The 13,857-nt window shown below is 39.9% G+C and overlaps 1 protein-coding gene across 2 annotated transcripts in view; it reads right to left on the bottom strand.

Annotated features, from left to right (window-relative positions):
- Nucleotides 1–13,857, bottom strand: part of LOC124614026 — an 80,776-nt gene that overhangs the window by 54,429 nt on the left and 12,490 nt on the right. For both annotated transcript variants that reach the window (XM_047142844.1, XM_047142843.1), the window contains exon 2: nucleotides 12,624–12,798. In XM_047142844.1, coding sequence (XP_046998800.1) covers nucleotides 12,624–12,792 — 169 coding nt within the window. In that variant the 5' untranslated portion in view covers nucleotides 12,793–12,798. The remainder of the gene's footprint in view (nucleotides 1–12,623; nucleotides 12,799–13,857) is intronic.

The following is a 13,857-nucleotide window of genomic DNA, read 5'->3' as shown; positions in this document are numbered from 1 at the left end:
AGGCACAAATATTATGGAAGTACTAATGTACTAATCCATTCCACGTTAAGTTATGGCATGATTTCTTGGGGAAGCACCTCCAAAACAAACATTAATTGAGTATTAAAATTGCAAAAAAAAGAGCAATATGTACTACAGCCAAACTTGGATGGCAAGAATCATGAAAGCCAGCATTTAAAACTCTTATGATACAAACATTACCCAGCATATACCTATACAAACTTACACGCTGGATGAAATTCATATATAATCCCAATACTTTATATAACAAGACACAACACAGTCATGACACAAGAAATTGGAACTTCTTCTAGAGCCCAAACGCAACACCATGAAACACAAATCAAAGCCATCATACGCTGGACCAAAAGCTTTAGAAGAAATACCTTCAAACTTGAGAGAGGTAAACAATAAAAATAGTTTCAAAAAGAACTCTTAAAATTTTTTTAATGAAAATTGTTACTACAGTATGAATGACTTAACGTGCCCAGCAGTTTAAGACAAATTGATATGCAATTATTGTAACAAAAAGAGATGTAACTTACATGTAGAAGTACATATAGCATAAATGATGTAAACAAAACTGTAATTTAAAATGAAAAAGATGCAAAATTATAATTTGGAAAATGCTAGTTAGTAAAAATTTGTACTCATAAGTGCATTTTGCCTCATCTGCAATATCAAATAAATAAATAGATTAGTGAATGGAGTGAAGGTGATCTACTAGTTAGCCTTGAAGGAAGAGATTCTCCAAATGCTCAGCAAGGTATTCAATCTTGTTTATGTGGCCACCAGCACTCAATTTCTCTACTAGACATTGTGTGGTTATCATTACTCCTTCCATCATTTGTTTTAGACCAAGGACTTCTCAGTATCATATAAGCTGAAAATGAGTTTGTGATGGCAATAGATAGCATTGGATATTACGTACATAAAACACAAACGGGTAGAAAAATTCTGTGAGGAGCTGTGGTAATCTGACACTCACTATAATACTAGCCAGTCACTATAATATTCTCCATTTCCTGGCCATTATTAATTAGTTACGTGAAAAGCTAACATGTATTATATTCAGCTTTTTGCAACACTTGTTCATATCTGTTTTGATCCAGCTTCTTTCCAGCAACACTAGGTTTTCAGCTATTAAATTTGTCCATCTCCCACCAGCTGACTGTTTCTCTTTGCAGAAAGTCCTGAGAGTCACGATGACTGTTCAATAGTACCAGATATGGGAAACTTTCCGGTCATAAGCCATTTCTTCCTTTTCATTGACATTTGATGCCTGCAAACTGTTGTTTTATGCTTTAAGTTAAAATGTTAAAGACACTTCTAGTCCATCAAGTGCTGCCCATCCATCCTATATACACCAGACGTGAGCTCCACATTTTTAGACCTACGTACATACTCTGCAAATCCCTGTGAAGTGCATGGTAGATGGCACTTCCCACTGTACCATATTTTGAGCTTTCTTCCCATCCCAACCACATTCGATGTGCAGGAAGAATGACTGTTTAAATGCCTCTGTACTTGCTGTGATTAGTATAATCTTGTTTTCACAGTCTCTATGGGAGCAATACATAGGAGACCACACAATGTTCCTAGATTCGTCAATACTGTTTCTTGAAACTTTGTAAATATACTTTCACACAACAGCTGAAATCTATCCTGCAACTATCTGCCAGTTCAAGCTTTTCTGCACTTCTGTGACACTTCCCCATGGATCAAAAACACCTTAAACCATTCTTGCTACTCTTCTTCGTATGTATTCAATATCCTTAGTTCTATTTGCTGTGGGCCTCTACCCATTAGAAATATGAAAGGATGTGTCACAAGTGTTTTGTAAGTCATCTCCTATGTAGATTAATACCATTTTTACAGTATCCTATCAATGAACCTATGTCTGTTTCCTGGTCTACCTTTAATTCAGCCTACGTGGTCACTTGATTTCATATCCCTACAGATTGGTACATCCAACTACACTGGTGTCCGAAATTAAAGCAACAAACACAAATTTTCCCAAGACTACATTTATTTTGCCACAAAACAGTAAAAACAGGTCATAGTAAAGCAGAAAAAATGTAAAAAATACAAAACATAAACAACTGCAACATGCATAAAGGTAGAAAAAATTGTTCTTATTTTTTCCAAATTAACGGATTTGCACACACATTCTGACAATTGGTTAATGTGCTCAATATGGTGTGTGCGAAAGGCTATTAGGGAGCGAAAGGCTGTTTACAATTTGTATAGAAACCAAATGGCAGTTATAAGAGATGAAGGGCATGAAAGGGAAGCAGTGGTTGGGAAGGGATTGAGACAGGGTTGTAGCCTCTCCCCGATGTTATTCAATCTGTATATTGAGCAAGCAGTAAAGGAAACAAAAGAAAAATTCGGAGTAGGTATTAAAATCCATGGAGAAGAAATAAAAACTTTGAGGTTCGCCGATGACATTGTAATTCTGTCAGAGACAGCAAAGGACTTCAAAGAGCAGTTGAACGGAGTGGACAGTGTCTTGAAGGGAGGATATAAGATGAAAATCAACAAAAGCAAAACGAAGATAATGGAATGTAGTCGAATTAAGTCGGGTGAGGCTGAGGGAATTAGATTAGTAAATGAGACACTTGAAGGAGTAAAGGAGTTTTGCTATTTGGGGACCAAAATAACTGATGATGGTCAAAGTAGAGAGGATATAAAATGTAGACTGGCAATGGGAAGGAAAGCGTTTCCGAAGAAGAGAAATTTGTTAACGTCGAGTATAGATTTAAGTGTTAGGAAGTCGTTTCTGAAAGTATTTGTATGGAGTGAAGCATGTATGGAAGCGAAACATGGACGATAAATAGTTTAGATAAGAAGAGAATAGAAGCTTTCGAAATGTGGTGCTACAGAAGAATGCTGAAGATTAGATGGGTAGATCACATAACTAATGAGGAGGTGTTGAATAGGATTGGGGAGAAGAGAAGTTTGTGGCACAACTTGACTAGAAGAAGGGATTGGTTGGTAGGAAATGTTCTGAGGCATTAAGGGATCACCAATTTAGTATTGGAGGGCAGCATGGAGGGTAAAAATCGTAGAGGGAGACCAAGAGATGAATACACCAAGCAGATTCAGAAAGATGTAAGTTGCGGTAGGTACTGGGAGATGAAGAAGCTTGCACAGGATAGAGTAGCATGGAGAGCTGCATCTAACCAGTCTCAGGACTGAAGACCACCACCACCACAACAACAACAACAACAAAAATGGTATGTGACCATCTCTGGCAGCAGTATAGACCTGACAACAACAGTGCAAGCTGTGAATGATGTCATCAATCTCATGTTGAGGCAATAATACCCATTCTTCCTGCAGAGCTGCTCGCAAATTCTGGAGAGAGGTTGGTGGATGCTGATGGAATGCAACTCATCTCCTTATTGCATTCCAGATGTGCTCTATGCGAGTGAGCAGGTCACGCCTTGCACGCAAATCTTTTGTTTCTCAATGAAATATCAACCACCCTCTATGAGGTCAGGCATTATAACTCCTCAATACAAAGTCTGGGCCCACAGCACCTTGCAACAACTGCACATGAGGTCCCAAGATCTCATCATGATACCTTACAGCAGTTAAGCCTTCCTGATTCACCCGTACAATTTCGTGAAGAGGTGTTCAACATAATCACTGCCCATGCCATTACGGATCCTCCTCGATATTGGTCTCTTTCCACAATGTCTGGGTCTCGAAATCGTGTTTCATGTTCCCTCAGATGTGAATCCTTCAAGAATCACTTTTCAGACCAAATCAGGACTCACCTGTGGAAAGAACATTGGCCCAATATTTGACAATCCAGGTGGCACATTAATGACTCCACTTTAGATGTTTCCTTCTGTGAAGACGCGTCAGATGTACACATGCAGCAGGTCTCCGACAATAAAGGCCACTCTACCAAAGCCTTCTGTACACAGCTTGCCTCGATAAAATGCATCCAGTGATGCTGTGATGTCAGATGCCAGTTGCCATGCAGTACTAAGGCGGTACTATCATGCCCTTACAACCAAATAACTGTCTTCTCTTTCTGATGTCACATGTGGTTGGGCCTGCCCTGGTCTTTGGGCACAGTTTTGGTCTCTACAAACAGTCTCCACATACAAGAAACAACAGAATGATTCACACTAAGCCATCAGGACACATGAGTTTATGCGACTGTCCTGCTTCCATTCTTCCTATGGTCCTCACCATGGAGAGTCTGATAGGTGTCTTCTCTGTGCCACATTGCACTGTCTGTGACTGTGGACACAGTGATTGTGGATGTGGGACTACCTGGCAAATACGACCCCATTTGATAAGTGCCCTGGCATCATCATTGGCGTACTTGTCTGTTGACTGGAAAGCCAATGTTCCTTGCAGAACACAATCGTACATACATCTGTTGACAGTTTGTATAATTACATTGTGAATTGGACACAGGACGGGAGAATAGCAGTTTGTTGCTTTAATTTTGGACACCAATGCATTTAACTGAAACTGTAATCATATGATACTAGGTTTTGCTTTTTGCGAAAAGCAGGATTTTACGTTTATGAATATTTCAATAAAGTTTCCAGTCCTTGCACCATTTTGAAATCTTAGTGACATCTGACTGAATATTTTTGCACTTTTATTTACATATAGTACTTCATTATACAGAACTGTATCATCTGCAAACAGCCTGAAGTTTCTATTAATATTGTCAGCCAGGTGATTAATACACAAGATGAACAACAAGGCTCTCAACAAACTTATCTGGGGAATGCCTGACGATATTTCTACATTTATTTATTTATTTACATTTTCTTTGTGTGGAGCTATCGTAATGATTGCTTTTGCAAACGTCAAACTTAATACTATGGTTGTATTCATACTTATAAAATGCACTATATTCTGTAGCTGTTGCTTCTTATGTCTATTTTTTACATTTATCACATTACAATTGATATGCTAATGCCTCATGTTACAATCACTATCTTAAAATTCATTGAAAGAATATAAACACTTTTCTATTAGAAAAGATTTTAATTTTGTTTTAAAAACATTTCTCGTGTACATTCTTAGAGAGTTTGGTAGCTTGTTATACCAAATCAAACCACTGATATATGGACTTCTATCAGTCATTTTTAATGTTGTTCTGTTACACAAACAGTTACACTTTGTTCTAGTGTTGTGATCGTGTACATCACTGCCCTTGATAGCTTCTGTTGGTTGGTTTTTTCATCTTTCAAAACAAGTGAAAATCACTGGGTGACAAATTAGGGATGTACAGAAGATGGTCAAACAATATTCAGTTTATGCTGTTAAGCAGTGTGTGTGTGTGTGTGTGTGTGTGTGTGTGTGTGTGTGTGTGTGTGTCCGTCCTTCTCCAGCCAGAAAAAAAAGAGTTATTAGTTTTCAGGCAAAAAATGTTTGGTGGCACTTTAAAAGACTTACATGGTGAACGGGTGTGGCCCTGTACCGTTGATTTTTTCTCCACATTCAATTATGCAACCCAGGTTTCAATTCCTGCCACAATGTGATTGACGAATTCACCGCCTTCTGTATTGTAAAACATCAGAAATGTTAATGCAGCCCCCAACCTCTTCATTTTGTGGACCCACTGCACATAAAATTTGTGATAACCGAGCTGATCAGCCACAAGTTTGTACAACATTATTCAAGATATCTTATGGACAATGACTGATGATTCTGTCATCGTGAACCAGCTATTTCCTCTGATTTTGTTATTTATATTTGCAACAAGTTCTTTTGCCACATCAGATGGTTGTCCTTCATCCTTTGTTGTTGATGTTCATCTGATCTTCCGAAAACAAATGGCATGATTTTCTTACAGCACTATCACTCACAGTTATCTCCATATACTGAGCAAAATTCATTATAAATGTCTATAATAATGACATTTTTTGCTCACAGAATTCACAGGCAGCAAGAGTTTAAGTGATATCAGCCATTTTGATTTGCAGTTGTGGTGGAAACAACAGTTAAATACCCTTTCTGCTGCACTACCAGACTCTTAACTGAGCTGGGCAACACAGCTATGCTGAAATCACTCTACTATATGCTGAAATCTCTCTACTATCTCCACTCTTTCACACGACAGAATGTATCAGAACTTACTTTTGAACGGCCCTTGTGTCATGGTTAAGAAAGGAGCTAACTAGTGCGTGTATTTCATATATAATCTGGCAAGAATCATGGGGTCTTGTTCGATTTTAGTGACTGTTGCTGTTTCTCAATGCTATTGACATTAGCATCTACATCCCTTACCCTCGCAGTGTGTGGGAAAGTGATGTGTTACCCAATGTAACTAACTGACGAGTGATGATCATCACAGCTGGAGGTATTTTTTATTAGTTAAGTAGTTTAAAATCACAAACTGTTTGGATGGTTTTGTTATTGCTCGTACATGTAAAATGGTACATATAGATGCCATGCATCTTCAAGGTGTGACGACAATTGCTGTTTACTATACACTGGAGTACCTACTGGCTTGGCAGTTATTCCACGCTGTAGTGTTCTGGTTTTGAAGGAGCAGGGTGTGCCATTGAATAAAAGGGGTGCCACAATAATGGTGCTGATGTCATGGGAAACATATGATGGTTAGTTATTTGTCAATTTGTACAGAACTGTCGTTTGTTACTGTCAGACAGAGTTCATGCAATGTAATATCAAACATATGAACACTCATTATATATTAGTGTTGTCTTTCATACACCAATTGCAACAGAAGGTGCAATGTACCTGTGTTCACAGGAAATGCCTTCTATTACTTAGAAGAATGTCAAAAATTTAGTCACAGCTTCCAGATTTCAGTACGCAGCTGCAACAGAGGAGAAGTCCACATTAATGTGATTTACACAGTTTTACATGGACATTTGTTCAAGATGCAGCAGCTCAGAATGTGAGAATAACAACTGCCGTAACTACCGATTTGGTGTATGCGCCATTTCATAGTTTGCACATGAAGTTTATGTTTGATTCGGCCACTAGAGGCCACATGGCCAGCTAATGAGACAGCAGTTGCATGGCGCATCTGCCAGCTGCACCCCCTATTGGAACTAATGAATATACAGGCTGGAATGCAAGGCTCCGCTGACCACTTGTGTATTTCTGATTGTGTTGTACCATGTCTTCCATGTGTGTGTACTGTTTGAGCAATAAATTACAGTGGTCTTGGGTTAAAATACTTTTTGGCAACACGTAAGGTATTTAACACCACATGTTCCACTTCAGTCATTAGTCTTTTGAGTCCATGGAAGCAGCACTTAAATCCCTTATTGAGCAATAGCAGACACTAACAGTCACTATTTCCAGTTTAACAACTACACTCGCACAAACTGTGGTCCCTCCACCAACATATCCACTGCTGTTCTCTACATACAGCGATACAGCAAAAGACTGGGATGCTTACGAAAAACATCTACACCGGCATTTCCATGCATTTGGGGTAACAGATGTAAGCTTTTGCAAGGTCCTTTATTTGTTGTGGATTTCAACTCACTGGTATCAGAACTTTGTTGTGTCAGCTTGCCTCCTTACAAGAACCCTCAAGTCTTCCTTTTGATCAGATGTGTGAGCTACTTCCTACCTATCACTGTAAATGTACTTGCATTATTGGTTCTCGTGTGGAGTTTCACTGCTGCCAAAACATACACAGCATGGGCAGTAGAGGTACACGGGCTTAGCCACCATCATAAATACAATACAATACAATAATTTTGTGACATATGTTCATAAGGAATCCTACACCAATCAAATGGTTCACAATGCAGTCATACGTTTTGCTCATGATAGGGAAGTATGAGAGCGAGCTCTACAGTGTGAAAACTCTATGCTTACGTAAGTATTGAACTTAGCTCAGTCATTTGTAATTTTAAAAATTTCAGGAAGTCAGACAGAAGCCTGGTACAAAGTTTAAGAAATCAGTTCCTCTCACCCCTCCCAGCCTTCAGTCAGTTCACATGGGAACATAGATGCTATTGCAGCAGTCCAGCAGACGTCTCAGCATAATATATGTAACTGGCATTTGCGACAACAATAGTCCACATCACAACAGCGACAGCCTCATGCTCCACTGTCTTCATGCCCGTACTGCTTCAGTCAACATGAATGGACCATATGTCCAAAGAGCTGGGCAATGTGCAATAGGTACCATAAGAAAGGACACATTGGTTCTGCAAGTAACTCCTTTCCAAACCTCAGTGAGGACAAAACGAACATGGATGTGAACAGTGTATCATCAGTGATGGTGTCTCAAAGCAAGTTATCCACTGAAGTGTGTTGTGTTTAAAAAATAATTGAAAACGCAGGGAGACACGGATGCAGAAGCAGCATTTGTGAATTCTCAGACTTATGTGGATTTGGGTTCTCCTCTTCGGAGGCTGACATGTTATAACAAACAAAAGATTCCCATTCTTGGACACTTTTCTATAGCTATGACTTACAAGGCTGTGTTCATTCATTAACATTCCTAGTTGTGGACAATGAAAATTTGTTTGGTTTGGACATTTATAAACTGTTTGCATTCTCAATCGATGCTGAAGCACATTTGGTTTCTGATCAAGTTGCATGCTGTCTGTGCCAAATTTTCCTCTCTACTTCCTCTAAAAGTGTGTTGTGCAACAGAATTACAAGCTCATATTATGATCCAACAATGCACACCCCCAGTTTTTCAGCACCCACCTGGTACCGGTAACTAAAAAACACCACAGAATTAGATTTGGCTTCAATCCCTTGATGTTATTCAATCTATTTCTCCCAGTGAGTAGTAAGTACCGCTGATGATAGTCAAAAAACCTACCAATAAATTATGCTTCTGCACCGCTTTTTAAAAAAATCTATTAATGCACAAGGTGTTAGCAAAATTACTAAAAGGTCATTCTCTTTCAAAGATTGACCTGGCATAGGCATATTTACTGTTGCCGCTTGATGAGGAATATAAATGCCTTCTAGTTATCAATACCCCAGCTGGGTTTTATCAATATCAGTGTTTGCCTTTTGGTGTGGCAAGCACACCAGCTGTTTTTCATTGTTTTTTTAGGGCAACTTATTGCATCAGTTTGAGGCTGCATCAACTATTTAGATGAAACAGTTATGTATGGTACCTCTACAGAGGAATATTTGCAGAACCTTCGTGTTCTATTTTCTGTTTTAACAGTATGCAGGGTTAAAGTGCGATTTGGACAAGGCACAGTTTCTTCAACCGTCATTGTTTATTTGGGCTCTGATGCGTTGTGTGCTCACGTTAAACAATTGTGCCACCATATTGATGCTATTGCCATACTGTAAAATTGAATACTACCACGCATTAATACTGGACACTGCTACTGTGGCACAACAATTCCACACATTATTATGTAAAGATGTTCCTTTCCACTAGTCCCCGACTTGAGACCAGGCATTCAAGTTGAAATTTAAGCTGCAGTCGGCCTGTTGTATGGTCACTTTTCAGCTGGCCCAGCACCTAGTGTTAAAGACAGATACATATCAGTTGGCGCTGGTACTATTCTTGTTCATAAGTATGTGGATGGTTCTAAATGTCCTATTGCATATGCCTCTAAGTCCTTAAATTTTGCACAATTGCGTTATTCTCAGAAAGAGAACAAGGCTTTGGAGATCATATATGCTCTACTATATGAGTCAAAGTTTTACCTGTCCACGGGCCAAAAACCTTTGGTGTCTCTTTTCAACGCTTCGGCTTCCTCACTGGACAAAGCCGCACAATGCTTACAGTGGCGGGCTCTTTTCTTGTCATGATAAAAATATGAGATACATTTTCAACCCACAGTGCAACATGCAAATGCTGATGTCTTATCGCGTTTGCAGATTAGTCCTAATCCACAGCTTGATAAAGAGGAATTACTTTGTTTTCATTTAGATGTGGAAGCTCAAAATCTTGTTGATGGTTTTCCTGTTACTAGCACTAAAACTGCAGCCGCAGTAGCCGTGGATCTTAATCTTGTTTTAAGTAAAGTTGTTTTGAGCAACATGGCTGGCTGGATGTTCAGGTCATGTTTCTGATCCACTGAGAAATTATTTTGCATTACAAAATCATCTTTCTGTTTGGGATGGAGTGTTGCTGTTAGCTAGAGAGGACTCCACTCCTCGGATGGTAGTCCTGTCTGCCCTTCAGTGTGAGGTTATACATTTATTACATGTCGACCACTGGGGTGTGTCACGTACAAAAGTGTTAGTATGTAGACATGTTTTTTGGCCAGATATTGATGGAAAAATGGTGTAAGTTCTTGTAGCCTGCCTACAGTATGCCACCCATCAGGTGGCTCCCCGTGCTTCTTTCTCACTATGGCCAGATCCACAGCAGCCTTGGGACCAAATTCGTGTAGATTTTGTGGAACTTTTTTTGACTTCCTACTGGCTTGTTATAATTGATATTTTTATCCTACATTTCTGTATGTGGGGCGCTGCCTGTTTACTTCTGCAACAGCAACAATTTCTGCTCTGTCTAAATTTTTTTGCAGTGGAAGGTCTTCCGTATATGTTACTTACAGACAATGGCCCCCAGTTCAGTTCATATCTCAGGTATTTGAAGATTTTTGTAAAAAAAAAAAAGTGGTGCTCTCCAAGTCATGTCTCCTCCTTTCCACCCTCAATCAAATGAGGAAGCATAATGACTAGTGCAAATATTTAAGACTCAGATGAAAAATTACGTTCTGGATGTGCCACTGGAAGTAGCTCTTGACCAGTTCCTCAGTTCTTATAGGTTCACCCCCATTGGCGATGAAGGTCTGGCGGAGTTGTTGCATGGTCATCAGCCCTGGACTCTGCTACTTGCTTCAGCCAATGTCAGGCCACCCACCGGCACCGGTGCCTCAGCACTTCCAGCCTGGCACAGCGGTATTGGCTCACGGGATTGCCCACTGGCCACAATGAGTGCCGCCGGTAATCAAGAGTACCCATGGCCAACGCCTTTGCATTGTCCACACAGCTAAGTGGATGGTATCGCAACACACTGACCAGCTCAGATCTCACTGGGCAGGTGCTTACCAAGTGCGCCTCCACCGTCCCTGCATCCACCATCTCCTGGTTGTCTCCTACATCATGGAAAGTGCCCTTGGCTTTTCCACCACCACTGCCAACATTTTTACAACTGTTTCCTCTGCTGTGGGTGCCCCCTTCAGCTGTCAGGGGCCACAGCGGGACCCAGTTTCCCACACTGTCACAGCTGACGCCTTCACTGCCTCCATCACAGCTAGCGCTGCTGTTCCACCACCCTCACCGCAACCTCCTTCTCTGAGACTGGACTCAGATGTGGAAATGGACACTATGCCAGTGTTGCCTATCCTATCATACAGCCTCTCACAGGGGGGGCAAGCACGCACTTGTCCTCGCTCATGCCACTTCTGACCATATGCACTGGTGGCAGTACATCGCACAACTCAACAACCTACATTGACTACAGAAGAAATGGATGTGAGCACAGTGCTCACTTCTTCGCAAAGGAAGACAAGTGCTGTAACTACCAATTTTGTGTGTGCTGCTTCTCAGTTCTTGTGTGACATCTGTACTTGATTTAGCCACTAGGGGCCACCCAGCCTGCTAATGCGACAGCAGTTGTATGCGCAGCATGCCAGCTGTGCCCCCTCTTGGAAATAATAAATATATAGTCCAGAGCACAAGACTCTGCCAGTCCCTTCCTTACTGAGAGTTGTGTTGAACCTTGCCTTCCATGTGTGTGTACTGTTTGAGAAATAAATTACAGTGTTCTTGGATTAGAATAACAACACTCACAAACTGAAAATTTACGTTTCTAAAACTAAGGAACATTTCAAGTGATGCAAGAATTAAACTGGTGCAGTACTCCATGATCTTCCTTTGTGAAGGAACATTTGAAAATGAGGTTCATCATTTCTGCTTTCTCTTTGCTACCTTTGGTTTCTGTTGTTGTGCCTTCCAGGAGTATCTGGACACAAACTTTGGTGCTACTGACAGCCATCAGGTATGACCAAAATATCTTTAGTTTTTGTAAGAGGTCCTCCTTTTGTAACCAAATGTGTTGCACTCCAAATTCCTCGATCTACAGCCCTATGTTTTGTTTTACACCTATTGTGCAGCAGCCACTATTTCTTTAAAAGTTTCTTTATAGAGACTGTATGCCATGAAGGGACCCTTCCATGATCATGAAATGATCTATTAAATTCGTTTCTGTCCACTGCTTGGACAATTATTTTTTTGAACTTGAGGAACAGTTCCTCTACATGCTCATACCCATAGCTGAATGTTTTTATTTCTTCCTTGTGTTATGACACGAAAAAGTGTTTTACAATAGAGAGCTTATTCCCTCCATTTCGAAGAAAGAGATGGCAATTATAATCCATAACTAATAAACTAACAATGACATATGCCAGATAAAATAATATACATAACGTAAACATTTTCTGCCAACTTGTGTGTGTGTGTGTGTGCGTAATGCCGGTAAAGAAATTATTTGACAGTATAATTTAAAAGAAAAAATGTTACTATACAATGGCCAAATAAATATGTTGCTCTCTAGATTTCAGGCATTGTGGAAGATGCAAAAGCAAGAAACTAACTAGCAATGGAAAATGCAAAACGTAATATGAACTAGACTAAGACACACTATCAAAAGGTTTCCAACATACATGGACATCCTGATCCACCTTCCATTGCCCCAAAAGCACAGTCCTTGAACTTCACATCATTTCTTGAACCACGATTTTTCTTTTTTTTAAATAAATTTGAAATAAATGCAAATGGTGATTTTTTCACATATCCATTTTGGCTGGTTCCTTCAGATGAACTGTTCAGCATCACCACCTGAAAGAAATTTATTGGAAAGTTAATTACACAATACAACCAAAAACATTTATTTCATGAAACTTGAATAATAATACTAGACCTTACCATTCCTCCCATGCAGGAGAGCACTATCTATTCTGAAAGCCACACAACCCCCACATATTTCTACATCTACATGATTACTCCACAATTAACACTTAAGTGCCTGGCAGAAAGCTCATCGAACCATTTTCATACTACTTCTCTACCATTCCACTCTTGAATGGCGCGTGGAAAAAGGAATACCTAAATCTTTTCGTTCGAGCTCTGATTTCTCTTATTTTATTATGATGATCATTTCTTCCTACGTAGGTGGGTGTCAACAAAATATTTACGCATTCGGATGAGAAAGTTGGTGATTGAAATTTTGTAAATAGATCTCGCTGCAAAGAAAACCACCTTTGTTTCAGTGACTGCTACCCCAACTCGCGTATCATATCAGTGACACTCTCACGCCTATTGCGCGATAACACAAAATGAGCTGCCCTTCTTTGCACTTTTTCGATGTCCTCCATCAATCCTACCTGGTAAGGATTCCATACCGCACAGCAATATTCCAGCAGAGGACGGAAAAGTGTAATGTAGGCTGTCTCTTTAGTGGGTCTGTCGCATCTTTTAAGTGTTCTGCCAACAAAGTGCAGTCTTTTGTTTCGCCTTCCCCACAATATCATCTATGTAGCATTTACAATTTAAGTTGCTTGTAATTGTAATTCCTAGGTATTTAGGCGAATTGACAGCCCTTATATTTGTGCAATTTTTCGTATACCCAAAATTTATCGGATTTCTTTTAGTACCCATGTGGATGACCTCGCACTTTTCTTTGTTCATTGCTAATTATCACTTTTCGCACCATACAGAAATTCTCTCCAAGTCATTTTATAATGTCAGTACCAATGATGTGTGTTGGTTCTGAATGGAAGTGATTCTCTCTGGTTTTGGGCTGCTATTTGAAGGGGACAGAAGGCCAGTCTTGTTGGCGAGATGAAGGCAGAGCTCAACATCTGTAGTATTGTCAAAAGGATTGACTGCAGACCTTTG

This window comes from Schistocerca americana, chromosome 4, assembly GCF_021461395.2.
Source record: "Schistocerca americana isolate TAMUIC-IGC-003095 chromosome 4, iqSchAmer2.1, whole genome shotgun sequence".
In the NCBI taxonomy this organism is placed as follows: Eukaryota; Metazoa; Arthropoda; class Insecta; order Orthoptera; family Acrididae; genus Schistocerca; species Schistocerca americana.
Note: the sequence above shows the minus strand (reverse complement) of the source record. Positions and strands in the feature narration are given on the sequence as shown.